This window comes from Carassius carassius, chromosome 5 (genome assembly GCF_963082965.1).
Source record: "Carassius carassius chromosome 5, fCarCar2.1, whole genome shotgun sequence".
Taxonomy (NCBI): Eukaryota; Metazoa; Chordata; class Actinopteri; order Cypriniformes; family Cyprinidae; genus Carassius; species Carassius carassius.
This window is the reverse complement of record NC_081759.1, coordinates 14433730-14460256: the sequence shown is the minus strand read 5'-3', so window position 1 is coordinate 14460256 and position 26527 is coordinate 14433730. Positions and strand designations below refer to the sequence as shown.

The following is a 26527-nucleotide window of genomic DNA, read 5'->3' as shown; positions in this document are numbered from 1 at the left end:
TAAAAAGAGGTGTCTTTTGTGATTTGAAATAATGTTTGAAGATGGACAGCAGAAAGCTTTATGGTAAGATCTATTTCCCTTGCATTATTCTAGCGAGCATGTTTTGTAATTTTTTTCCTCATCTCTTTGACATTTTTTTTTTCTTCACAGAGTTGTTGCTTGTAGTTCTCACATTACACTTCGTCATGTCAAATCAAGAGAAAGAATGTCTTCAGGCTATTCAATATGATTCCCTTCACATAATAAATCCTCAATTGGAGGTATGCTCATTTTAATATTTCTAATGCCAAACATTTTAATGTTTAATTTTTTTTAATTCCTGTTCACTGACCTGTTTAAACCTAATATGTTTTTTTTCCCATCAGAATAAATTATCTTGTGAAGATATAGTAAGTTATTTATCAGTTCACATTCATTTTGTTTTCCCTAAAATAATAAATAAATAAAAATGGAAAGAGGGAACAGAAATTTTAATATTGCCTATATAATTTTTTACAGTTTTTAAATATTGTGAAAAGGACAATAAAACAATATAAATTATAGTATTGCTTATATTGCATTTACCTTTTGTTTTCCAGACACATACAAAAAAAGATGTAACATGCATCTTTAGCTGGACTCAAAATGAAAACTGTCCGGAGTTGCAGGAAATACAAGATATGATACGAGAAAGCAGTGTAAGAACAAATATGTCACATTAAAATTACTAATATTAACATTCAGAATAAAATAATTTCATTTCTGTACATACATATATATATATAATTTATTATTTTAGCAATGCCTTTATTGAATTGTAATTGTCAAGAAATTACATGCATGCAATTTTCTTTTTAGAACAAATGTGCCTATATACCTCCCCTGCAAAAAACAAAATGCTCTACGAATTCCTTCCTGAGATGCTGGTGTGGATTTATTTCAAAGAATTTAAGCTATTTATAAGAAAAGCCACTCACAAATTTGTTTAAAGCTGTTACTGTAATCTAAAAAGTCTCAGCTGATTGTTGGCTATACTTAATACACCATATATGACAAGCATTTGGGAAAATAAATGTATTTATGGATGATTGTACAATGTGCACTGCAGGAATTTTTTATATTAAAATATTTGTTAAACAATTAAATATTTAAAATATTTTTTTTGGGTAAATTAACTGTCACTTTTTTTTTTTTTTTTTCAGAATTTAACATTTTATATTAACAGACTCACTTTGTGTGTGTGTGTGTGTGTGTGTGTGTGCATTGTAATACAAATTTTTCCAAAAATTATAATGCGTTTAAATAAAATAAAAAAACGGCTCCTTTCAACAAAGAAAATGAAAAAAAAAAACACTTGACAATGGAATAATTAATTTTGTAAGTATGAACCTCGGTAAACCACATATAAGCTGGTTTGTCAAACTAAAACCGAAAGTAGGCCAAGTATAAGTTGGTAGGAACCTAACTTGTTGTAGAGAGTTTTCACACGAACCGTGTTTAGTGTAACACTGTTTGACAAGAGCGGCTAGTGATACAGAAATGTGGAGGAAACGGTATTAGACATTTATCAGGATTCTGTTTACACTCAGTGAAATTTAAGAATCCTCGTGTGAAAATACGCAAGCAGTATGTCTGCGGGAAAGAAAGGAAGCGCGATCTTCTCTGGATTCAGGGCGCTGGGACTTTACTCGAATCATCTGGCGCACGTGCTTCGCTTCCATCAGAAGCACAGAGAGTTCTATGTGCTCACTGCAGTCGGACAGTGCTTCCACACCTATAATGTAAGTGCAGAATAAATGAACGTAGAAGAACTTGAGAGAACCATTTGAGAACCATGGCAACTTCCCAAAAAGTAACGTTAGTAGAATACCTTTTGTTTTTGTTTTTTTGACGTGCAGTTGAACGTACCATGTAATACACTGTTACGTAAATTTCTGTGTATATATCAAAGTGTCATTTTTAAAAAGTACTGTGGTGGTACCAAGGCACAATTGATGGTATGGAGACCAAGAATACCATGGTACCACAATGTAAATGTTCAATAATACGATAGTTAGTAGTATTCCCTTGATACCACGTCCAAAAACAAAGTGACACCTTGGACCTGTACTTACCATGATTTTTTTTTCAAAGTACCCGATAGTACCACGCTTATCAACAAACTTTTGAAAGTAACAGTGTTGCCGTGTGATACCATCACTGTACCACCACATAGTAGTAGGGTGCAGTGATTAAAAGGATAGTTCACCCAAAAATGAAAATACTGTCATTAACTACTCACCCTCTTGTCTTCTAAATCTGTAATTCTGTGTTCACACTGTCTCCGTGGAGAGCATCAAAAATCGCTCTAGTCTCGCTGCCAACAATGCTGTAGAAAGATTGTAGACGCTCTGAGGAAGATCGAATACTTATCTTTTATTTAAAGTGGCCGCAAAGCAAACAAGCTTGTTGAACTTGTGCAGACTTACCACAAGGAGGGTAACGTTATAAGTTAACCTCATTTTTTAATATTGTTGTGGACAAATTATTAAGATCCTTTACCTTATAATGTATAAAGCACTAATACCACACTGTAAAGATAATCTGATACAAGTAAAAGTCCTGCACTGATAATGTTACTTAAGTATAATCAGGTATAAACATTACCTAATGTAAAAATGATTTAAAGGTTTAAAAGTGAACTGTGACTATTATACTATTATGACTATTATACTATTATTTATTATATCATTAGATTATAATTCCTATAAAGTCAATGCACATAAGCAGCTCACCAGGAACACCAAGAATCTCAGACACCATGGTCCATTAGGGCTGTCAAAATTGCTCAAAATTGACGTTCAAATATTCCCTCTAAAAAATACACGAATATTCGAACTATTCGAACATCTGGTTGGGCATGTTGTCAATGACGCGCATTACGTCAATAACAGGCAAAAATAATACAAAGAGACAACTACTTGTATAGATAGTCTATTTAAGTTTAAACATATATGACAACGTATTACCTACACAAAAACAAGGAAATCAACTAATGGCCAAGACTGCAGACCTCACGCTCTCTCACCCTCACGTTCTCTGTGCATAATGGTTTAAATGAACAAACAAATTTTTGTGCAAGCAATTTAAGGTCGTGACTGTTGTCCTAAATATAGCAGGCTTCATTCAGTGATTGAAACAAATATTATTAATATTAATTGAAGTTTTACAGCATATAGAACTGACACTGAATGCTCAGAGCGAGCTGTGCTGTGGTAAACATGGAACTTTTCCTTGACATGAAACGATAAATAATCAAACCTCGGATCCATTGCTTGACAGAACTCCCCGAAGTGTGCCCCATCCGCGATACTGATCGGTCTCATGTCCTTACAAATTAACGAAATTATTTTATCCGTTATGGCCTCTTGTCGTGTTGCAGACAAAGTGCTTGTGGCGAGCGATGCAAAGTAACGTTAAGTGTCAAGACGTGACTGTTTAGCTGGAGTTCCACACATTATGCCATGCTCATTTGGGTGCACAATTTTGAGATGTGACCTCATGTTGCTAGTGGTCGAATGGTATGCTAACTGTATCTTAAATAGCTACCATGATTAAGTTTCAGAAACTTAGCCAGAACATCAGTAAAATAGTATGTGACACCAGGGGTTGAACCGTAATTTAACGAAGCTACGAGAATACTTTTTGTGTGCAAAGAAAACACAAAGTAAGTGCACGTGTCATGATACTCCCTCCACAATGGCAGCGCCACAGCTTAAGAGATGAGGAGAATTGTTGAATAAAGTCGTTATTTTTGTTTTCTTTGCACACAAAAAAATATTTTTGTAGATTTGTAAAATTACTGTTGAAAACCTGATGTCACATGGACTGTTTTACTGATGTCCTTGCTACGTTTCTGGACCTTGATCGTGGTTGTGTCCTTGCTGTCTATGGAGGCTCTGAGAGCTCTCAGATTTTATTATATCTTATCTACGTCTTAACGTTTCCTTATAAAAAAACCATAAAAAGTCTTAAAATGTCTTCGATTCAGATTTGATGGGTCTTAAATATTTTTGGTCACATTACCGTTAAAATATCTTCAGTCTCAAGGACCTAATGACTGTTTACAATCATTGGACAGAACAAAGATTTTTTTCTTCCTTACAGACAGAATTGCATAAATGTTAGCAGAATACAGGTCGATCTCCCCTGTGTAAATAATTATAAGTCAAGCTACAGCTAGCTGTAGACTTTTAATTAGACTTCTAGATAGTTTTTTACTTGTTCGACTGGACTGGCCTGATTAAAACTTAAGTTACAAAAAATAACCAATGAATAAATATAATTTATGACAGCAATTCATTTTGACATTAAATACATAATTCAAATACATAAATACATATTATAAATATGAAATATTGCATTTATGTATATAATATGATGCGTTTTTCCACAACAGGAATGGGTTGTAAATTTTGTGGTATTAAAAAGGTCTGAAGTCTTAAATTTCACTCGCTCAAATCTGTAGAAACCCTGAATATTAGATTATGTGCTTAGTAGCTGTAATTCATAATTCTTTGAGTGCAGTATAAAATGAACCCATCTTTTTTCTGGCAGGTAAAGAAACTTGGAATCGTTGCAGTCAGTAAGTAGGATTCCATGCATTTATGTTATACAGTGCACTTTTCACAAATCCACAAATTATAGTTTCCTTATGCATTTGATTAAAACAGTTGTAATAACCACTCATACAGGTAATGCCCTCCCAGAAGACATTTCATCCCTGGCTGCAGATCGTATGCTTGTCTATGCTGCATATGGAAAACTTATCTCTGCTTTTGCAAAAAACAAAGAGGTAAAGTGTCCACAGTTTGAGATGTACTGTATTTTTAAAGATGCAAAACACTAAAGAAAATAAGACTTAAGTGAAATAAGAATTAGTTCAGTGTAATACTATATGATTTTGTCTCTTTCATCCAGGTTGTCCACACATACACAGGCCATCAAGCTGATGTGCACTTACTCTTGCCTTTCGGAGATCATCTGATTTCTGTTGACAAGGACAATGTTGTCATTATTTGGGATGTGGAGTCTGAGGGTTGGTTTTTATTGTTTTTGCTAGGTTTACATTTATTTCTTGCAAAAGAATCAAGGATATCTTCACAGTGTATGTGATATGTTCTGTCAATCTCACTGCAGACACATACCTGCAGATTTCATATGACAAAACCTCATTTGAAGTCTCTGCTCTGATGCATCCGAGCACCTACCTGAACAAAATCCTGTTTGGAAGCAGTCAAGGGAGTCTTCAGTTATGGAACATCAAATCAAAGTATGCACTTCTAATGGATTCTGAATATACTGCGACTTCCATAACATTTAAAGTTTGTGTATATACAGTTAAATCAAGGAATAATGGGATGAAAATCTGAGAGGGTGTATTCTCACCAAAACATGCCATCCAACTTACATTCCAAACATTTTTTTTACTCAAAAATTCCCATTTTTGTCCACTTCCCAGTTTTTAATTAAAAAAAAAATTCAGCCAGATTTCACTACTGTGGTGTTGCTCAACCTTACCATATAGTAAGTACATGTAGTTAACACTACTCAGTACTTCAATGTACAATAACACTGTAACAAAGACACCTTACAAATAAAGTGTAACCAAATAAATAGTAATATCTATATTTTTAAAAAGTGTGTCTAAAAATGTATTAAAATAGAAAATATTTATTTTAAATTGTAATGTTGTACTGTCTTAATGTAAATACATTTAAATGTAAGTTTGATGTATTTTTCCACATGATGATAATGATGTTAATAATCTTAATCATCATGAAAATCGCATATTTTCTTTTTGCCAATATATCAATCATTGACATTGAGAAATATGTACAGATATTTTGTCTTTTGATTTGGGTGAAAAATTACCTGTGCTGCATTTCCCAAAAGCATTTTAAGCCTAAGTTCATCGTAGCTCTATTGGTTTCAATGGGTCTACGATGTTCTTTAGCTTACAATGCTTTTGGGGAACGCAGCCCTGGACATTTCTTGATAGACATTTTGAGATTTAACCTTTATGTTAATTATGCAGTAATGTTGTACAGTAAATGTTATTTGATAATCAATTATTGAAACCGAATTCGACTTTTCTTACCCCAGCAAACTCCTGTTTACATTTCCTGGATGGGCATCTGGTGTTACTGTTCTTCAACAGGTTGGTTTTATTTCTTTCTTTATTCTGCTTTATACTTAACCCTGTATACAAAAAAAAGTAATAATAATAATTCACATATTCATAATTGTCACGTTCAAAGAGTAAAAACAGATATTCAGCAAATGAAACCTCTGTGTATTTACACAGAACTATCAAAGATGCTAACATTCTCTCCATGTTGCATCCCATTAACACGGATGTCCTAATCTGTTTTCCACCATTGCTTCTTAAAACATTAAAGATGCCATAGAATACAAAAATCACTTTTATAAGGTGTTTGAACATAGTTGTGTGGCCAAAGTGTGTGAAAACAAGCTATAATTTTATCTATAAAGGTAAAAATACACCCACTCATTGTTTTATAATCCCAATAAATCATAAACCGTTTCCCCACACTAGCAGTTCCAGATTTCACACTGCTATGACGTCATACTCTGGGACAGTCCCTCCTATTAGTGACACTCTCTGCCTTATTACCATATACACAGTGCTGAGTGAGAAGCAGCGGCCCGCCATTACTGTTTTCTTGTTGTAGTTTATGGAGACACAAAGTCAGTGCCAAAGAGCCATTAAAAGTGTTGTGTGTTGGGATGAACCAATTAGAGCTGAAACAACTAATCGATTTAATCGATTAAAATTGATTATTAAAATAGTTGTAAACTAATTTAGTCATCGATTAGTTGCTAAATAACTTTTATTTGCCGTGAGCGGCTCATTTCGTGCATATTTCAAATTTGCGGTGACCAAAGTGTGGCAGTAATAAGCCACCGGAGGTTTTACTCAGCCAGTACAGCAGGAGAAGTAGCGAATAGCCAATAGCTGGCCTCATTTTATGTCACATGCTTCCCGAACAGCGTCTCTGCAGCATTCAGCGGGATGTGGGAGTACTTTACTTTGAGCCTTCAAAAAGGAAGAGTAACCTGTAAACTCTGCACTACTGAACTGTTTAAGGGGCCGATTTTACTTTAAAATGTGAGTTCCATTCAGGTTTCATGCCATTGGCACTTTTTTCAAAGGGTTGTTTACAATTTCACAGCATAAGCTATAAAGCTGTTTCCCAGTAAATAATAAAATGCAATGTACTGCAATTTTATTCTGTTTTATCCTTATTCTTCGTGAAAATATGTTCTGAAAGACTCCTTAAGCTTTGTTCGGGATGTTAAACTACTTTAGGAGCTCTAAGGACTGCCATGGTGAAAACATTATTTGAAATCTCCTTGTGAAATTTGCTAGAGTATGGGTCAGTGTTTTGATTGCAGAAGAGTTCGACAAAGGATTACTAACACATAATAAAACAACTCCAGGTATATTTTTGATGAGGATATGACTATGCAAAATGGTTAAAATCTCTTAAAAATCTATGCTGAATAATAAAGACCCTTTATTAATAATTTACTTGGGGAAAAAATGGGCAAAACTGAAATATAAGTACATAAACCGATTAATCGTAAAAATAATCGACAGATTAATCGATAATCAAAATAATCGTTAGTTGCAGCCCTAGAACCAATGAACAAAGGAGTCTCCATAGCTTGCTGAGAACACGGCAGTTAAATTTAATTTTCGAAGGAAAACGGAAAAGTGCTATACGTTTGTGCTAACATTTTACGCCGAACTGCCTCACAAACAAGTGTCAGTTCAGCACTGGAGTTGTGGAAAGATTGCTTCTGAAAGAAGAATCAATACCAATGCTTAGTAGGCAAATGTCCAGACTCCAGGCAAAGTAAACATCAAAATCATATTTTGTTTTCCAAAAGAGCTTGTTGGTTCTCTGTAAGGCTAATGTTGCTAAAGCTACCATTGCCTGTTTTCACTAATCATAAATAAAAATTGCATTTGGAAGCAATGTGAAGTCAGTAACAAAGTCACCACCAGTTAAACCATAAAATATAAATATAAATATTGGGAAGCCATGGTTTAGTGGTTAGAGAGTTTGGCTCCTAACACTAGGGTTGTGGGTTCGAATCTCGGCCCGGCAATACCACGACTGAGGTGCCTTTGAGCAAGTCACTGAACCCCCAACTGCTCCCCGGGCGCTGCAGCATAAATGGCTGCCCACTGCTTCAGGTGTGTGTTCACAGTTTGTGTATTCACTGCTGTGTGTGTGCACTTTGGATGGGTAAAATGCAGAGCACGAATTCTGAGTATGGTTCACCATACTTGGCTGGCTGAATGTCACGTAATTTTTAAAAATATTGTATCAATGCATTCTATGGCACCTTTAAGACTAAACCAACTAGTCAGTGGATAACCCATAAACCATCACTACTTTAATAGATCATTGGTAACCAGTGTGTAATGTGTTCTGTCAAAACTATTCTCTTTAGACTCCAGCTGTAGATGTTGTGGGTGTGGGTTTAGCATCTGGGCAGATCATCATTCATAATATCAGATTTGATGAAACGCTGATGAAGTTCCAACAGGACTGGGGTCCGGTCACGGCTTTATCCTTCAGGACAGGTAATGTTGTTCCCCAGGATTCACAAAGTGTGTTATATATTTTTTGGCCCATTTTATTGCACTTACTTTGTCCTTGTCCTTGGACAGACGGACATCCAATAATGGCATCTGGCAGTCCTATCGGACACATAGGATTGTGGGATTTAGAGGAGAAGAAACTAGTCAGTCAGATGCGGGATGCTCATACAACAGCCATCGCTGGACTCACATTTCTTCAAAACGAACCCCTCCTGATCACTAATGGAGCAGACAATGCCATACGGGTTTGTGTTGTTTGCTGCGACTTGTATTTCAAGATGTGAATAATCAGATGCATTTAGGGTTGGGTGATATGGCTACATATATTATCACAATATTTTTTCCATATCATAAGAGAATGATATTTATCACAATATTTATTTACAGTTAAGGGGGAAGGAAATGCTTTCCACATGTTTGTTAGACCCTGAAAATGAATGTAAACTTAAGTAGTTTCTTCACAATTAATCTCCACACAGTAAGATGCGTTTTTTTAGGAACCCATGAAATCTATTTTATTTTCTGGAGTTTTATAATTCAGTACACATTTATCATAAAAAATGATGTCTAATAAAATGAATTAACTTTTGGAATTTAATTATTCTTTTCAAATGAAAAAAAGTTAAAAGTTAAGTTAATTTGGAACAAAATTATTTTCTATTCACTTTTATTTTTTGCCAAATAAGATGCTGTACAAAATAACAGTATAAATAAATGACAAAAAATATATATTTTTTAAGATATCCTTGAAAATATTATTATTATTGCTTTTAGAATAACATTTTATTATACAATAATTATTTTTCCATAATTTCTTCAAGTTAAATTGAACATTTAGAGACAGAGACATGCAGATATTTTAGTGCCATGCATTAACTGACTGTTACATTTATTTCTGCTGTGTGATAGGCTGTTAGATGAATCTATACAGAGTAAAGGTATCCAGTGCTTCTCATCATTGTCTACATAAATTTGATCATAATCCCGATATGATATCACTTGTCTCCCAGCCCTAAATTGAATTCCAATGTGTATTATGGCAGTAAACAATGGCTTGTGTGATTTAGGTGTGGATTTTTGATGTAGCCGGAGGGGATGGACGTCTGCTAAGGCAGCGAACTGGTCACAGCGCCCCACCAACAAAAATTAAGCACAATGACCAGAGCGGCTTAAACATTCTTAGTGCAGGTACTTTCATATAAAGCAATTATGAAGACTAGAGACAAGGGAAATCATTGTATATAAATATATTCAAGCATAATGATCTTAATATTTCTTGTAATAGGTCAAGATGGTACTTTGCAGTCATTTTCAACTGTTCATGAAAGATTCAACAAGAGTTTGGGCCACGGTAATGACTATAATTACTCAATATGTTCTTGTTAAAGCATGTAAAGCTAATGTGTGTAATGCTTGTTATCAGTCATTGTTTGATGATTGTTTTAAAAATAATATTTCTTTTTTTTTTACATTGTCTGAAATAGATTTTAACCCTGTAATACCTTATATATGATGTAATGGTCAGAATTTGGTCAGATTTATTTTCCCTAAATCTGCATATGTGTCCCTCTCGAGCTGTCTCAAGACACTGCAGTGCTACCGCTAGGGCTGTGACGGTGGCTGATTTTTACCACCGCGGTAGTCATGGACTAACAACCGCCGGTGGCGCGGTGTTGATAAAAATAAAATAAAAAATTATATATATATATATATATATATATATATATATATATATATATATATATATATATATATATATATATATATATAAAAGTGTGAAAATTTGCTCGTTAACGAAGGCGATCATTATTTTTTCCAGTTTAACGTATCAAAATATTTAACGTAGGGGCGGGGATGGCCACCCACTCACAGCTGCTGCTTCTGACACTTGACAAGAAGTGAATTTATTGAGTCCCAGAATGACTGAACAGGAGACGTTTCAGACACGCGCTGACTTCACTCTATTATCAGGTGCAAGTCGATCGAGCGTGGAAAAGGTCCTGTGCTCAAAGACGCCGGTGCGGGCTTTCTTTGTGCGTATATCAAACTGCGAAATAAACTGTGCAAGCAGTGTTGTGGTCAGTTAATTCATGGAATTACCAAAAAAGGCGATTAAAGCGGACTTAAACTGTGCATGCATGTAATATATTATATACAGGATATATATATATATATATGTATGTATGCACGTCTATGAAATCAGACCAGCACTGTCTCACTCATCTAACACATCCTATTTAACTCGTCAGTTCATGTTTATTTGAGCACTTCTGGCATTGAACGCCGCCTGCAAAACACTAAAATAAGTATCAAAGAAATAATGCAGTTAAACAAGAAAGTAGCCTAAATAAGAAAGTTAAATACCCCCTGTCTAATGGACGCGAGCGACGCAGCGCGACAAAATACTCATTATAATCAGTGCGCTACACTGGATGTAGCACAACACGACATGATAAATCCCTGCCCGGTCTGTGAGGTACTGACACAGAGTTCAAATGTCATGTATAGACACTAGACAGACAGACAGACTCAACCTGTCGCAACGCGGTTGTGTTGCGTCCGGTTTAATTTTCCGCCACCAAGCGAGCTCATTAACTCCTCATCTGCACGCGCTCTCTTTGAAATAGGAATCGTTGCCATATTTTTTGTTACCATCTTTTATTTATCGATGTCTCGTTTGTATTTGGCCAGTTTGGAGAGAAAGCCTCACCAAACCTGACCAGCCAGTGTTTGCGATCACGAGAACTTGTGCAAACGCCGATGGGTGACATGAATGCAGATGACTCCAGATCGGCGATGTGGTATTTGCTTTCCCAACAAGATCCATCGCCCAACACTAAACTAATTTGATGAATGCATGTCTTTTCCTGCACTCAAATCTGCCAATCTAAAGGAAACGCTGTGTTTGAGGTAATTTGTTAATTACCATAGACTTATAATTTGCAACTATTACAGTTATTACACGTATATATAAAAATTTGTATTATGCTTGCTATAGAGTTTGTGACGTCACGTGCACTACTGCCGGTGGCAGTAGACAACCGCGGTAGCAACCGACCACCGTGGTGAAGCGGTTGTCACGGCAACCGTCACAGCCCTAGCTACCGCTATGGGGACCTTCCCTTCTGACCTTTCCTGAAGTCTTATTGGCTCACGCCAGTCTAGTTGACTGGCCAATTGACACGCAGCATGCATCGTATGACAGTATAAAAGGCAATACTCGCATAATTGCATCAGAATCTTCTTCTTTACCTGCTGAATTCATCATGGCAGCATTCTGCAAGATCTGTGCTAGACTAATAGAGCCACCGGATGAACACGATCACTGTGTCACCTGCTTGGTCCTGGCCCACGCCACGATGTGGCTCTCAGCCAAACCCCAAAGTTTGCCCCGTTGCCCGGTCTCCTTTCTCCGGGGACTGATTCCGCCCTCTTTCCAACATCACAGAGTTTGTGTCCTTTGGCCAGGAGGAGCAGGATGTCTCTATGTCCATCTCTAGGAGAGAGAGAATTGGGGGGGGGGGGGGTCGAATCAGAAGGATAGCATGGGGCCCCCAGACCTCCAGGAGGAGCTCATGAGAGTTTTGTCAAAAGCTGTCAAGGAGTTGGAGCTTACCTTAGGGTGCTCCAGTGGAGCCTGCCAGGAGTACGCTTGAGTCCTGGTATTTTAGGCCACCGGGAAAGCTGACTGGCATCGGTCCCCTTCTTCCCCATTGTTCACGAGCAGCTTGTGAAACATGGTCTGCGCTCCAATCAGCGCAGGTCCACTATGCCACATGGGCCATCTTTTCCCAAGTCGATGGGGTAGAAGCCCAGGGGTATGTCTGTTCTCCCCTTCATAGAGGAGACCTTGCTTCCTCGCAGCCAAGACCCTAGGCTAGGACATCAGCCTCCCCTCAAAGCCAAAGTCAGAGAGCACAGATGTTCACGCAAAGAAAGGCGGCGTACCTTTTATTCTCATTGTAGCCTCCTGTTGTTGCCTCCACTGACATGTCGTATAGACGTTGTGCGTTTCACTGTGAGATCTTGGGTCTTGCCGCCATTGAGACACCTGGCGAAAAACTTGTCAAATTTCTGGACCTTTGTAAGAAAACAGCCAAGCGAACAAAACTAAGTAAATTTTGTAATAGATCAATGAAATGAGCACTGTTTTTAGTATATTCACAATTTCTGATATTTGTATAGACTTTACATTTTTATTTCAGTGTAGTAATTAGCAATTGCTTTAATTTTATCTTTGAAAAAGATTTGTTACGTCTTTCGTGACAGCATTAATTAAAGTGTCTTAAGGGTCAAGTTATCTACATCTCCTGCGCTCCATCAAGCCACTCCCATAATAGCTGTCACCACTCAAATTAATGCACGACTCTACATTGTGTACAGCATGTAAGACTCCAAGATTCAAGATTTTTATTTGTCACATACACAATTATATAGAGCATATATAACCAGCAGTGAAATGTAAGTCAGGTCCACTCCATGGACAGTGCAACTATTAAAGAATACAACACGGATGAAAATATACATAAATATAGCTATGAAAGAATGAAATATAAGTAAACAATAAAAATATAAGAATAAAATATAAAAAATATGTATACTGTAGAATTAAATATAGAATAGAGAAAAATGTGCATGAAAGTACACTGTAGTCTTAAATATTATGATACCCAGGGATGTACAAGAGGTAATGGCATATGTACATTATACTGTAGTCTTAAATATTAAGATACACAGGAATGTACAAGAGGCAAATGTGCAAACAGGTCGACACTGTCAGTGTGTCAATGTGAGGTAGTGAATGATGAAGATCTTACTGATAAAGTGAATATTAAGTGGAGATATGTAGATGTTAAGAGGCTGGTTTAGGCTGCAGAAGCGCTTACCAGAGCAAAGTGAAAAGATGGTTACTGGGGTGGATAGAGTCCTTGATGATTTTAACAGCTCTGCTTTTGCAGCATTTATAAAGTAATTATTTTGATGAAGATATCTTTCAATAAGTAAACCTGTCTATTAGCCTAAAGACAACGTGACCTGATTATATTATTTTCAAATTGATTTTTAAATTATAATTTTAAAATTATTGTCCCTTAATCAGTAGGGTACTCTTGAAATAAAGTAGCAGTGGTTGGGGCAGATTTTAATTATCAGTTCTGCTTAAAAACTTGCAATCTAATCTTAATAACTGAGTTAGCGACGTACGAAGAATGGGCCCCAGGTTTTCATCACTTAATCTACCCAGTCAATTATTTGCTAAAGTATATAAAGGTAATTCCGCCTTCAAACTCACGCCAACGGTTGGTCATGGAGAGTATCTTAATATACTTCACTTTTAATTATAAGCATTTTCACATTATGGATATTAATGTCATTTAGTTTTGCTTCGTGTAATGTTTGCTTTGTGTAATGCTTCAGTGGTTATTTTTACCAACAGGTACTCTCAACAAAACAAGAGCTAAAAAGAAAGGTGTGACACATGACACTGCAAAACTTCCAGCCATCACAACTTTTGCCTCAGGTGTGATTATTATTTTGTTTTTTTGTGATTATTATTGTTTGTCATCATTAACTTACTAAACTTTTGTTCAAGTTTGTAACCCAAATTAAGATTTAAGAATTAAGAATATTCTTTCATCAGTTTTGTCCATCCATTGAAAGTCCACGCAAGCAAAATGTCCAATCTTCAAAAAGCACCTAAAGACGTTATAAAAGTAATCCATATGATTTAAGCAATTTAATCTAAGTTTCAGTGTATATGATGGTTTTAAATTTGGCCTTTCACATAATCACTGATCAACCCACATAGAAAGACCACATCAAATATGACAAACAGAAGTGCAGTCGTGTATGTGTGTGTGTGTGCATGATGAACAAGAACAATTGTCATTGGTCCAAAGTATGCACAGTTAGGTTTCCTAAAAATATTGAAAAATGTTATATTAAAAAACATTTTTAAAAAAATCTGGATTTGTGTTCCAAAAAGGAACAAAAGTATTGTGTTTGGAATGACATGAGGGTGAGAATTAAATGTACTTTTATGTATTATCCCTTTATCTTTTAAGCTCTGTGCTTGTTGACCTCTTGATTCTAGCGAAACAAGTGTTAGAATGACCTTATAAATTTAAAATACTGAAAGCCAATGCTGTGTTTATGCTGTTGTTTTGTATAGAAACTGCTCGACAGAGTGACTGGGATGGCATTATTGCATGTCACCGTGGTTTCCTTGTGACTACGACATGGAACTACCAGAAAGGTTCGATTGGTGCCCACAAGCTGGAACCTGAACGCTTCAACAAGAACCGTAGCCTCAATGTCCATGCAACTGTAAGTCTGTAGATAATATGTGTTCACCTGACCATTCAGTCTTAGAACAGATGTTTTAAAATCCAGTTTGATCATATGTTGTCCAGGCTGTTGATGTCACACCCTGTGGGAACTTTGCAGTGATTGCACTGTCTTCAGGACATATTGATGTGTACAACATGCAGTCTGGTTTTCATCGAGGGCATTATGGAAAGGACAAGGGTAGGTTAACTTACTGAACATCAGGGGCGAAATACATGTGATTTTAAGTCTTAATTCAGCGGCGTTTTTTGTGTGTGTGCAGCACATGCAGGGCCTGTCCGTGGGGTCTCTGTGGATGCTCTCAACCAGTTGACAGTTAGTGTGGGAGCAGATCGCCTTCTGAAAATCTGGAGATTTAAATCCAAAGAGCTGTTGCATACACACAGCCTGCCAGCTTCCCCAGCATCAATTCTGCTTCACAGGGACAGGTATTAGAGACATGAATGCATTTTTCCCACATTTTCATTGTAAATGCATTTTGAATTAGTGACCAAAAGTGAATTTTCAGTTTCATCTGAAGCTGGTTTGGAGGGATGTTACATATTGCATCATATGGTTTTTGGCTAAATGAAAACTTATATTTAGTTTTTGTTAAAAAAAAAAAAGAATTGCTACATCATTTGCATGACTGTAAGCTTTAAAAATGGTTTTCCACGGCACGTAATATTAACGGTTGAGGTGTGAAACTACAAGTTGCTTAGGGAAGAATATTGTTTATGCGATTTGGGCTTTGGCTTCGCTCTTCAGCATAAATTAATATGTTGATTTGAGGCATATCATTGTATTCGTTGTTACCAACAAAAACTTGTCAATTCTTGTAAGCTTCTTGCTGAATGTATTTTTTTTTCTGTAGTGCAGTTTAAAAGGTTTAAGTCAATTGTTTGTTAGTAAATGTCTGTGTATTTTTCTTTTTTAGCCTTCAGTTAATGACAAAACATGCAATGCTTGTTTTCAACTAGATTTGTATTAAATTTTTGTTAATTTTATTTCGATTTTTATTGAAATTTAAACCATTTTGGCTACAATGGGCGTATGAGAAGGGAAATAATTTTCCAGACAGTGATTGAATGATGTCGATTTATGCTTGGTCTCTCCAAACAGCGGGATGCTCGCCATCGCTCTGGATGATTTTTCCGTTCAAATTCTGGACATGGAGACCAGGAGAGCTGTCCGCAGATTCACTGGACATCGTGGGCAGATCAATGACATGGTGAGTTTAAGGAACAAAGTTTACCTTTTCCATTTGAAATTCATGCAACTTTAAGATTAAGTTGAGAAATCCCATGAATTCTCATGAACTCTTCTTGTATTGAAGGAATACTTTGACCTAAAATTGTTCATATAATTACTCATCAAAAGACAAAATCATGTTCATTCAAATTTTCATGCTCATGGAATTTATATGGAATGTGCAATACTACACAATGCTTGACATGTCCTGGAAATATATTTTTCCTTATTATTATGTTCCATGTAAGAAAGTAAGTCAAATGTTTTTTGCATGAGGAAATTAAGTAGAAGTAATGTATAATGAGTGTTTATGAAATGTGCCTTATGATTTTTGTCCAGACATTTAGTCCAGATGGACGTTGGCTGATTACATCGTCTATGGACTGCGCCATCAGAACATGGGATCTTCCATCTGGCAGGTATAAAGATTAGAGCATTAGAGAAACGTAGCAAGAACATCAGAATAGTCCATGTAACATCAGCGGTTCAGCTGTATTTTAACGATGTCCTTGCTACGTTTCTGGACCTTGATCGTGGTAGTACCCTTGCTGTCTATGGGAGGGTCAGAGAGCTCTCAGATTTAATCAAAAATGTCTTCATTTGTTTTTGAAGATGAATGACATGAGGGTGGGTAATTAATGACAGTTTACATTTTTGGGTGAAATATCCCTTCAAGCAATAATAAATATTGTATACAGTATCTGTTTTTTTAGCATTTGAAACATGCTGTGCAAATTGTAATGTAAATTTGTGCTGGATGAGAGAGGTGCATGAGCCTATGTTAATTTGTATAGTGCATTTAATACACGTCAGTTGTTTCACTTTGAATAAAAAGAATAATAATTTAGTCTGTTATTTACAATGAGCGCCACTATAATTTATGCTTGTTTCATACCTTTTCGGTTCTATTCCGGTTCTCTGAATATCATAAAATTTAAAGGATTTGTTGAGGTGAGTGAGGCGAGCTAAAATATGCATTTGGAGTATTTATATTAGTAAATGTTTTATTTAGTTTAAATTTCATTGTTTATTATCTTCAATTGAATGCTTCTAAATATTTTTATAATGAGGTGTTTAGCTGTTGTTGTTTTTTCTTCTTTTTTGTTTATTTTTTGGACACTATGGCCCTGAAAGAATGAAGTAACTGTAGAACCCAGGCATAAATTAAATTCTTTTCGTTTGTGTCCTGTAACATGTATGTCCCATGTAATGCTTAGAGTATCATTGTTCTACTGTAACCCACAAAAGTAGCCTTTTGAAGGAGGGAAAGACCAGGCCAGTCCAGTGACACCTTTTCCTCTTTCTATGTAATTTACTGGTTAGATATTTGTGATGACCTTTTCTGTTTACTCAGTCACAGATTGTTTCAAAGTAACCAGTAAAACCAAATTTAGAGATTATTATTATCTTTCAAAGATGTGGCCGTAATGACATTTAGTACATTGGATATGTACATATCAATTTTTTCTTTTTTTCTTTTATGAAAGGGGATTCCTCTAGCAGATGAAGTCCCCTCTGGCCAAATTAAGATTGAATGATTTCCATACACACTTTCATACCTTTCCACATTTTCTTGCTGTCTTACATAGTTTGGTCGACTGTTTCCTGGTAGACGCAGCAGCCGTCAGTCTCAGTATGTCCCCTACTGGGAACTTCCTGGCCTCGTCGCACGTTGATGGCCTAGGTATTTATTTATGGTAAGAGATTGCCTTGCAGATACTGTCTCTGTGAACTCTTGTTTTTACTTTTCAGTTAGTTATTTCACACACTTGAGATGAAGATTAGAACAGTACAATTTTGGAAATGAATGTATGAATGTATGAATGGCTTATTTTAAGTTTTAGTTTATTTACTCATGCTAATGTTTTTTCCAAACCATGATTTTTTTTCATGCAACACAAAATCCATGCAAAAAAAAAAATGTTTTGAGAAATGTTCCCACTGCTCTTTTTCATGCAGTGGCCAAGTTAGAAAAAATATGAAAATGAAAAGGGCTATCTGTGAACTGTGAATATATATATATGTATATGTATATATATATATGTATGTATGTATATGTATGTGTATGTGTGTGTGTGTGTGTGTATACAGTTAGGTCCACATATATTTAGACACTGACATAATTTTCATAATTTTGGCTCTGTTTGCCACCAGAATAGAATTAAAATGAAACCATCAAGATGAAATTGAAGTGCAGACTTAAAGCTTTAATTCAAGGGGTTGAACAAAAATATTAAATGCTTAGGAATGTCAACCATTTTTATACACAGTTTGTCCTCTGTGGACATCCAGCCCTTTTTTATGTGGCTGAGCTCACAAGTGCATTTTTTTTCTCAGAATGTATCAGACTGTTATTTTGGCCCCTCCTAATGTTCCTGCTATCTATCTGATGATTTTGTTTTGTTTTTGAAGCCCAATAATTGTCTCTTTCGCCTGAAGAGCTCCTTTGACTGCGGATTCAGCACAGCTTACAAATGCAAATGGCACACTTAGAATCAACTCCAGAACTTTCACCTGCTTAATTGATGTAGAAATAATGAAGGAATAGCCCACATCTGTCCATGAAACAGCTTTTAAGTCAATTGTCCAATTACTCATGGTCCCTTGAAAAAGGGGGGAGGTACATATTAAAGAGCTGTAATTCCTTAACCTTTCCTCTAACTTTGATGAGAATACCCTCAATTAAAGCTCAAATGTGTGCACTTTAAGCCCATTTATTATATAGCTGTAACTTGAATATGTTTTGGTCAGCAGCTAAAATAATAAAAATTGTGCCTGTGTCCAAATATATATGGACCTTACTGTCTAACCCTACATAAAGCCTACTGTATCATGTTTAATGGAGAAATTTCTAAAGCCTCTATATTATCAAATGATTTAGCTTTGCAAAAAAAAAAAAAAAAAAAAAAAAAAAAAAAAAACTGTTGTACACCGTGTACTACATGCTTTCTGTTGTCTGATGGTTATGTTTAATTCTAAAAATGTCCCCTTCAGATCGTGGTACGTCTTTTTGCTATGATATATTTATTGATTTTTATGAAGTTAACAATTTTTTATTGTTCATTAAATGTCAAGATGAACACTTGAGCACTGATTTTTCTGAAAAGATATGTGTGGATAATCACGTTGGTTTTGGATATTTTCTAGGTCCAATAACACACTGTGCAGTATGGTGTCATTGCGCCCTCTTCCTGCAGACTATGAGCCGACAGTGGTCATGCTGCCAGGCACCTGTGCAAGCAAAGGTGTGACCACATTATCATATTGATAATAATTAGAAAATAATTTCACTCGAGACTAAGTCCCGTTGATTGTGTGCTTGTGAACAGATACAGAAGAGGAAGTTTTAGATGCTGACAGCTCTGAGATGCTTGAGTACATTTCACCAGCACAGCTGGATGAACATCTGGTCACACTCTCTCTGCTTCCTGACTCACGCTGGAAGAACCTGCTGCATCTGGACATCATCAAGGTATGTGCATGTAAAACATAAAAAGCGGTCTGTGCTTAACTGTGATGTATTGGAAAGGACGTTACAAACCCTGTGAAAAAATCTTCACCTACAGAAAAAGAACAAACCCAAAGAGCCCCCGAAATTGCCAAAAGCTGCGCCCTTCTTCATTCCCACCATTCCAGGACTGGTGCCCCAGTTTGCTCTACCCACCACACCCTCAGAGGACCAGGTAAACGCTCTTGATAGTGACCCTGCTGAGTATTTGTTGTTGGGAATTTATTATTGTATGTCTAAAATGAATATATTAAATTAAGTATATTTGTTATTAAGTTTGCCTGAAATATTGACTGGAAAATATTCGGTATTATATTGGTAAATAATATTTTTACCTAACCCACCTTTCGAAAATAATAATAATAATAATAATAAATATATTCAGTGAGAACTAATTAATTTAATCAAAATACTTTTTCATTGTTACAAAAAAATGTATATTTAAAACAAATTCTCCGTATTCATAATAAGAAATGTTTTTTGAGCCCCAAATCAGGATATTAGAATGATTTGAGGGATTGTGTGACACTAAATACTGCTGAAATCCAACTTAGCCATCACAGATATAAATTACATTTGAAAATATATCAAAATAGAAAAGTTATTTTAAATTGTTAATATTTTGCTGTTTTTACATGTTATTGTACATATGTAAAATGTGTTTCTATTGTATGTGTATATGTGTATGTATAATTTTAAATTAGCCTCTTTTTATTTTTTTAGTCTAAAGTTGTCAACTTGGGAGTGTTGGCACAGAAGTCTACCTTCTACCTTCAGCTTGAAAACGCTTTAGACAACAACTCATGTAAGCCCTTTATACTTGATGCTGTACTATTGAGTTTGCAATAGCTGTGATGTGAATGATCACTGTGTTAATCATCATGACAGTTGAGGAGCCAGTGAAGCTGTTGAGAGAGTTGGGCCCTTCTTCCATTGAAACAGAACTTCGGGCCCTGTCACCAGATATGGGCGGAGAGGTCAGAGTTATGCAGAGCTTCCTCAAGATGATCAGCAGCATTCTTCAGTCCAAAAGAGATTTCGACCTGGCTCAAGCCTACCTAGCATTGTTCCTTAAGGTAAGATTTGGTAATATTAAATACATTTCCATGCAATTGCAATTACCATTTTTATATCATCTTTACACAATAGCTTTGACTTTTAGTTCCATTATAAAACTTTTTTGTCTGAGCTGCTTGTTTGACAAAACTGTCGATTGCTTGGTTTCTGTTTCTTTCTAATCGTGCTGGGAAGCCCCTGTTCACCGTCAAACATCGTTGACCTAGAAATCCTGTTTCGCATTAATCGTGTATCCACATTGCAAATAAAGACTGAAATGCAGCTTTTTTTTTTATTAAACATTGAAATATTTAGTCATTATTTATCAAATTTAGATTAGATTCAACTTTATTGTCATTATGCAGAGTACAGAGCTAATGAAATGCAGTTAGTATCTAACCAAAAGTGCAAGAATATAGTGTTTTATATACATATAAGTGCAGAGTAAGTGAAGCTATGATTTACAGAAAGTACAGTGGAGTTGCTATATACAGTATTAAGCAGAGTATGTACAGAATATAAATAGGAATGCAGTGTAGGGATTATATGTACATTATGAACAGCAGCAATGTAGGGTTATATGTACATTAAGAACAGCAGTAACGTAAGAACAGTGGTAATACAGTTGGATGAGTGTGCAATAGAATTGTTAAACAATGTATTCTATACAAAATAACGGTAATGCAATAATATTTTTATAGAGATCGTTTACTGTGCTTTGTACAGTAACAACTTTAGACAGTTTACAGTGCAATACCAATGTGCAGATTGTGCAAAATATGAGTTGTACAATACATATGTGTAAAGTACTGTGACCAGTGCAGTAAGAGAGCAGGTGCAGGTTAGATTGGTGGTGTGGCGTTCAGAAGTGTCACACCCTCAGGGAAGAAGCTCTTCCTGAGCCTACTAGTGCGAGAGCGTAGGCTCCTGTAACACCTGCCGGATGGAAGGAGGGTGAAGAGTCCATGGTTAGGATGAGAGGCATCCTTGATGATGTTCCTTGCCCTGCCCAGGTAGTGCTTGTGATAAATGTTCTCAATGGAAGTTAACTGGGTGCCGGTGATCCATTGAGCAGTTTTCACCACCCGCTGGAGTGCTTTGCGGTCAGATGCAGAGCAATTGCTATACCATACTGAGATGCAGTTTGTGAGTATGCTCTCAATGGTACAGTGGTAGAATTCCACAAGGATCCTGGGATTCAGGTGAACTTTCTTAAGGCTCTGTAAGAAGTAAAGGCACTGCTGTGCCTTTTCGACCAGAGTGGAGGTGTTTAGGGACCAGGTAAGGTCATCAGAGATGTGGATGCCAAGGAACTTGAAACTGGACACATGCTCCACTACAGCCCCGTTGATGTAGATGGGTGTGTGTGCATGACTCCTAGTCCGTCTGAAGTCCACAATGATCTCCTTAGTCTTCTGGGTGTTTAGTTCCAGATTGTTGGTGGCACACCACACAGCCAGGTGCTGCACCTCAACCCTGTAGGCTGACTCATCATCATATTTGATCAGACCTATCACCGTGGTATCATCTGCAAATTTGATTAAGGTGTTGGAGCCATAAACAGGAAAGCAGTCATGGGTGAATAGGGAGTATGGGAGAGGGCTCAGTACGCAGCCCTGTGGCACGCTGGTGTTCAGGGTGATGATGGAGGATGAGAGGTTATCTAACTTAACAGACTGAGCTCTGTTAGTCAGAAATTCTAGAATCCAGTTGCAGATGGATGTGCTGATTATAAGATTAATGCAAAATATTTGATAAACATTTTAACATTTTTGATATTTACCATAAACAATGAAGGGCTTAAATTGTAGAAAATTGTTGAAACAAGTCTGCATTTACTTAATCAGAAACACAGTAAATAGAAATAACACTAAAATAACTACTATTTTAATATATTTAAAAATGTCAGTCACATGATCCTTGAGAAATCATTGTTATATATGCTGATTTTGTGCTCTAGAAACATTTCTTATTTTTATGTATTGAATACATTGTTTTTGCATATTTTATGCAAATCCTGATACACTACCATATAAATATGAAAGTGAAAAAAGTGAAAGTGACGTGACATACAGCCAAGTATGGTGACCCATACTCAGAATTGGTGCTCTGCATTTAACCCATCCAGAGTGCACACACACAGCAGTGAACACAAATCTGGAGCAGTGGGCAGCCGTTTATGCTGTGGAAATGTTATTGTTCTATATAATAAACGTGCTGTTATAAATATATAAATGTGTTCTTTAATTTTTGTAGGATGTTTCATACAATATAAACTTATAAAGTATAATAATGCCATTCATGTTATAGTATTAACAAATTACAATTTTTTACATTTATAAAAGGACTACAACCTACACATGATGTGATGATTTTGAATTTGTCTCAGTGTTTTTAGGTGCATAGATATTTTTCATGAAAGTTGTAATTTTGCTGGATATGACACACTGGATTTGTTCTGTTTTTAAACAGCAGATGGCAGCAAATGTACATGAACACTTTTCCCTTTATGGTTTATAGTTCAGCATCTTTCAGGACTGTCTCCTTTTTTCTGCACTGTAAATACTACTAAAAAATTTACTTTATATACTGTCATGTTATTACATCTAAACAATATCTAGTAACAGAACAATTTGGGGTGTTTGAGTGAAAAGAGGTCTTTTGAAGTTTTAACTCTTAACAATGTCATCTTGCTGTTCCAGCTCCATCTTCGTTTCATCGCAGACCAGCCCGAACTGATGGAGGAAGCGGAGAGTGTGTCGGCACAGCTGGAGGAGACATGGATGTCCATGCAGACACTCTTAAATCAGAACATTTGTCTATTGTCTTATATCAAGAGTGCACTACTGTAAATCACCTTTCTCCAGATTGTTGAATGTTTGTATCAGACTAAATGTTACTGCCTTATTTTGTTAATACAATTTCAAATTATCCCATATCTATGTGATTTTTTTTCTTCTTATAGTTTGGGTAAGGAGATAATGTCAGTCACATATAATACATAACGGACACTGAATGATTGACAAAATATTAAACCAAGACCTAAAAGAATAGTTCACACAAAAAAATGAAAATGTGCAGAAAATCTACTACTTCTCAGGCCGTCCAAAATGTAGTTAAATTAGAATTGATTTGGAAAAACTTAAGAATTGCATCACTTGCTCTGCTGTCTAAATGAGTGTTTAAACAACTGACTGAAACATCACAATAGTCCACATGACTCCAGTCCATTAATTAACGTCTTGAGAAGTGAAAAGTTTCTTGTTTGTAAGAATCAAATCTTTCATTAACACATTTTAACCTAAAACCATCACTTCTGGCCATAATAGTGCTGCTTCATTGCAATTTTTCATCCTCTGTTGTCCTCTCACATTAGAATCCACAGACATTTTTTAGAACTGTTTTGGACTTTTCACTTGTAAGGTTTAATTCTTACTATTGACAAACCAATACCTACGACTTTTGCCTCAAATCCTTAATTTGCCGATTATTAATGGTTGGTAAGGTAGTTAAGTTTAGGGGTTGGGTAGGATTCGTGATGTAGTATATGGTCATGCAGAATATAATAATAAGCAGCCAATATGTTAAAAATGCATGCTAATAAGCAACTAGTAAATAGTGAGAAATTGTTCCTATACTAAAGTGTCAGTACAAACTCATCTACACCTTGTATGGCCTGATTAATTCAGTACATTTTCAGTTTTGGGTGGAACTGTCCCTATAAATAAATGCTGTTTGATTTGCTATTTTGTCTTTTAAAGTTGATATTAATACATGTTATAGTGTCTAAATACCTGGACCCACTGTGCATAATCTATAGTATGTTACATATATATGCACACGTCCATTATTTTGCATACAGATGCAAAAAAAATTTTTTTGCATGACTGAGCGTCCAGGAAGTGAATATGAGATGAGAGGGATGCTGGTGGTTAGCTGGGATTGTGGTTGTTTTGTGTTGAGCAGATACTGAACAGATGGGTCTCTCTGTGTGGGAGCCCAGATCACTCCTGCACTGCTTGAGCTTTAAAGGATGACCAGTCATGCAGGCCCATTAAGTACAGATCTGGACTCGGTGTGTGTGATTTCTTTCTCTTAACACATTCAAATCTTCATTGAAAGTGACATATTTGAAAAATGATCATCAAATGCACATTAAATCAAACTTGGTAAGGGAATTGCTGTCATCCTAAAGTACATGCTTCAGATGTCGGAGGTAAAAGTTGCAGTAAAACAGTCTGGTGTTTCAGAACAACTTCACACAGCCTTTACAAAAAATACTTGGTATCAGATAGTAAAGCCTTGGTACTTTGATATAATCTACTAAAATAGATATATGTTGTACATGTTTCTTAAAGATAGATATATAGAAAATATAAGGAACAACAAATATTAATAAAATATACATTTTGACAAGCATTTAAATAGTAGTTTTTATTACCGGGATTAATGTCTATAGAAAAATACTACTAATCGTCCTTTGAATAATATTCAAAATCTTATTTTACTTTATGCCATTTTTTTTTTCATTGATTTATTTATTTTTATTTATTTATTAATTAGTAACTTGCATTATGTCAAGTCCAAACTGGGTTTCATAAAGAATAAAAAATAAAAAAGTACCCAATTGTAGTCTGAGTACCAGTATTTTAATTCAAATTACAAGTATTTAATTTTTTGTTGTAATACCCATGTCATTAAACAAATTTGTGTCCTCACAAACCACACACACACACACACATATTATATCTACACACACACACATAAGCCTATATGTCTATTTTGCGCCCCTTTTTATAATTACTGGTTATAGTTTCAAACGTTTCAAAACGCACAATGAAAGAAAAAAAGTACACGTAGCAGCCTATATTTCAATAATAATTAGTTTTGACTAGACCTAACTTTGTCGGATTCAAGCCTTAATATGATCAAATCCTCGACTTTTTGGGTGAAATATGACAGACTTAGATTGACCTAGCTAACGTTAGTTGTTTTACAGTGTGTCAGTAATGTGTTAGACAGAATGGTGTCTTTCATCAATGAAGGAAATGGATTAAATCTAGCTATAGGCCTATCTTGAAATATATCTATCATTTGCCGTAATGATATCTAGCAGTATTGCAGCTGCCAAAAAATTACCGGAGTTTTGTTATGTAATATGTGACGTCCACTGAATAGTGGTAAATCACACAGACAGAAAATCAGCGCGCCCTACATAGGCGACAGTAAGACCCAGTGGAAGCCGCGCGCTCTGTTCAGAGAGCGACATGACAACCGCGATCGACTGACGCTACACATACTCGCCACCCAACACTCATTACAGGTAATGCGAAACTCTTTCCACAAAGATCTATGTTGTTTGCCTCTCCAGACTGTGTGTTCGTTTTCTTCCATGTCATTTGGTGATGTTGTTTCGCTCCGCTGACAGTAAACTGAAGCGTTGGAGATGCTGAAAGTGACGATGCCCGCGTCTCGAGCCGCTCCTGAATACTGGATCGACGGATCAAAGAAAGAGACGCTGGCGGACTTCTACGAGCTGGAGTCTGAATTGGGACGGTAAGTGGAAGTGCAGCAGTAGCCTATGGGCATAAGCAGCTCTTCAAACGCTTACTGAAGACGATATTCACCGCTTGGACCTCTAACAAAATAGCCTTATACCAAAATATGTAACAGGGTTGCAGATTTCACCTAATTTAAGATAAAACGCTGTAGTGGCCGACGGGCATGAGACC

The 26527-nt window shown here is 36.0% G+C and overlaps 2 protein-coding genes across 2 annotated transcripts in view; both read left to right on the top strand.

Moving 5' to 3' along the window:
* Window positions 1–1451: 1451 nt before the first annotated feature.
* On the top strand, window positions 1452–23727 carry LOC132140821 (WD repeat-containing protein 36-like). The gene is made up of 23 exons (XM_059549823.1): window positions 1452–1760; window positions 4576–4603; window positions 4713–4813; window positions 4939–5056; window positions 5158–5290; window positions 6124–6178; window positions 8506–8638; window positions 8726–8901; window positions 9724–9844; window positions 9942–10007; window positions 14091–14174; window positions 14826–14980; window positions 15067–15181; window positions 15264–15429; window positions 16103–16211; window positions 16571–16650; window positions 17821–17928; window positions 19379–19476; window positions 19561–19703; window positions 19798–19914; window positions 20463–20544; window positions 20628–20815; window positions 23498–23727. The coding sequence occupies exons 1-23, from the start codon at window positions 1608–1610 to the stop codon at window positions 23645–23647; spliced, it is 2679 nt and encodes an 892-aa protein (XP_059405806.1). The 5' UTR covers window positions 1452–1607; the 3' UTR covers window positions 23648–23727.
* Window positions 23728–25972: 2245 nt separating this feature from the next.
* The window catches only part of LOC132140820 (calcium/calmodulin-dependent protein kinase type IV-like), a 37689-nt gene continuing 37134 nt past the window's right edge, over window positions 25973–26527 (top strand). Inside the window, exons 1-2 of the mRNA XM_059549822.1 lie at window positions 25973–26118; window positions 26224–26351. Of these exons, the coding sequence (XP_059405805.1) occupies window positions 26242–26351 (110 nt within the window). The 5' untranslated portion in view covers window positions 25973–26118; window positions 26224–26241. The remainder of the gene's footprint in view (window positions 26119–26223; window positions 26352–26527) is intronic.

Excerpts from the sequence above, each read along its gene's own strand:
- LOC132140821 (XM_059549823.1), top strand. The coding sequence starts at position 1,608 with ATGTCTGCGGGAAAGAAAGGAAGCGCGATCTTCTCTGGATTCAGGGCG. Across the intron at positions 5,057-5,157 it reads TTGGGATGTGGAGTCTGAGG|ACACATACCTGCAGATTTCA; the intron begins GTTGGTTTTTAT and ends ATCTCACTGCAG. Across the intron at positions 20,816-23,497 it reads ACCTAGCATTGTTCCTTAAG|CTCCATCTTCGTTTCATCGC; the intron begins GTAAGATTTGGT and ends TTGCTGTTCCAG.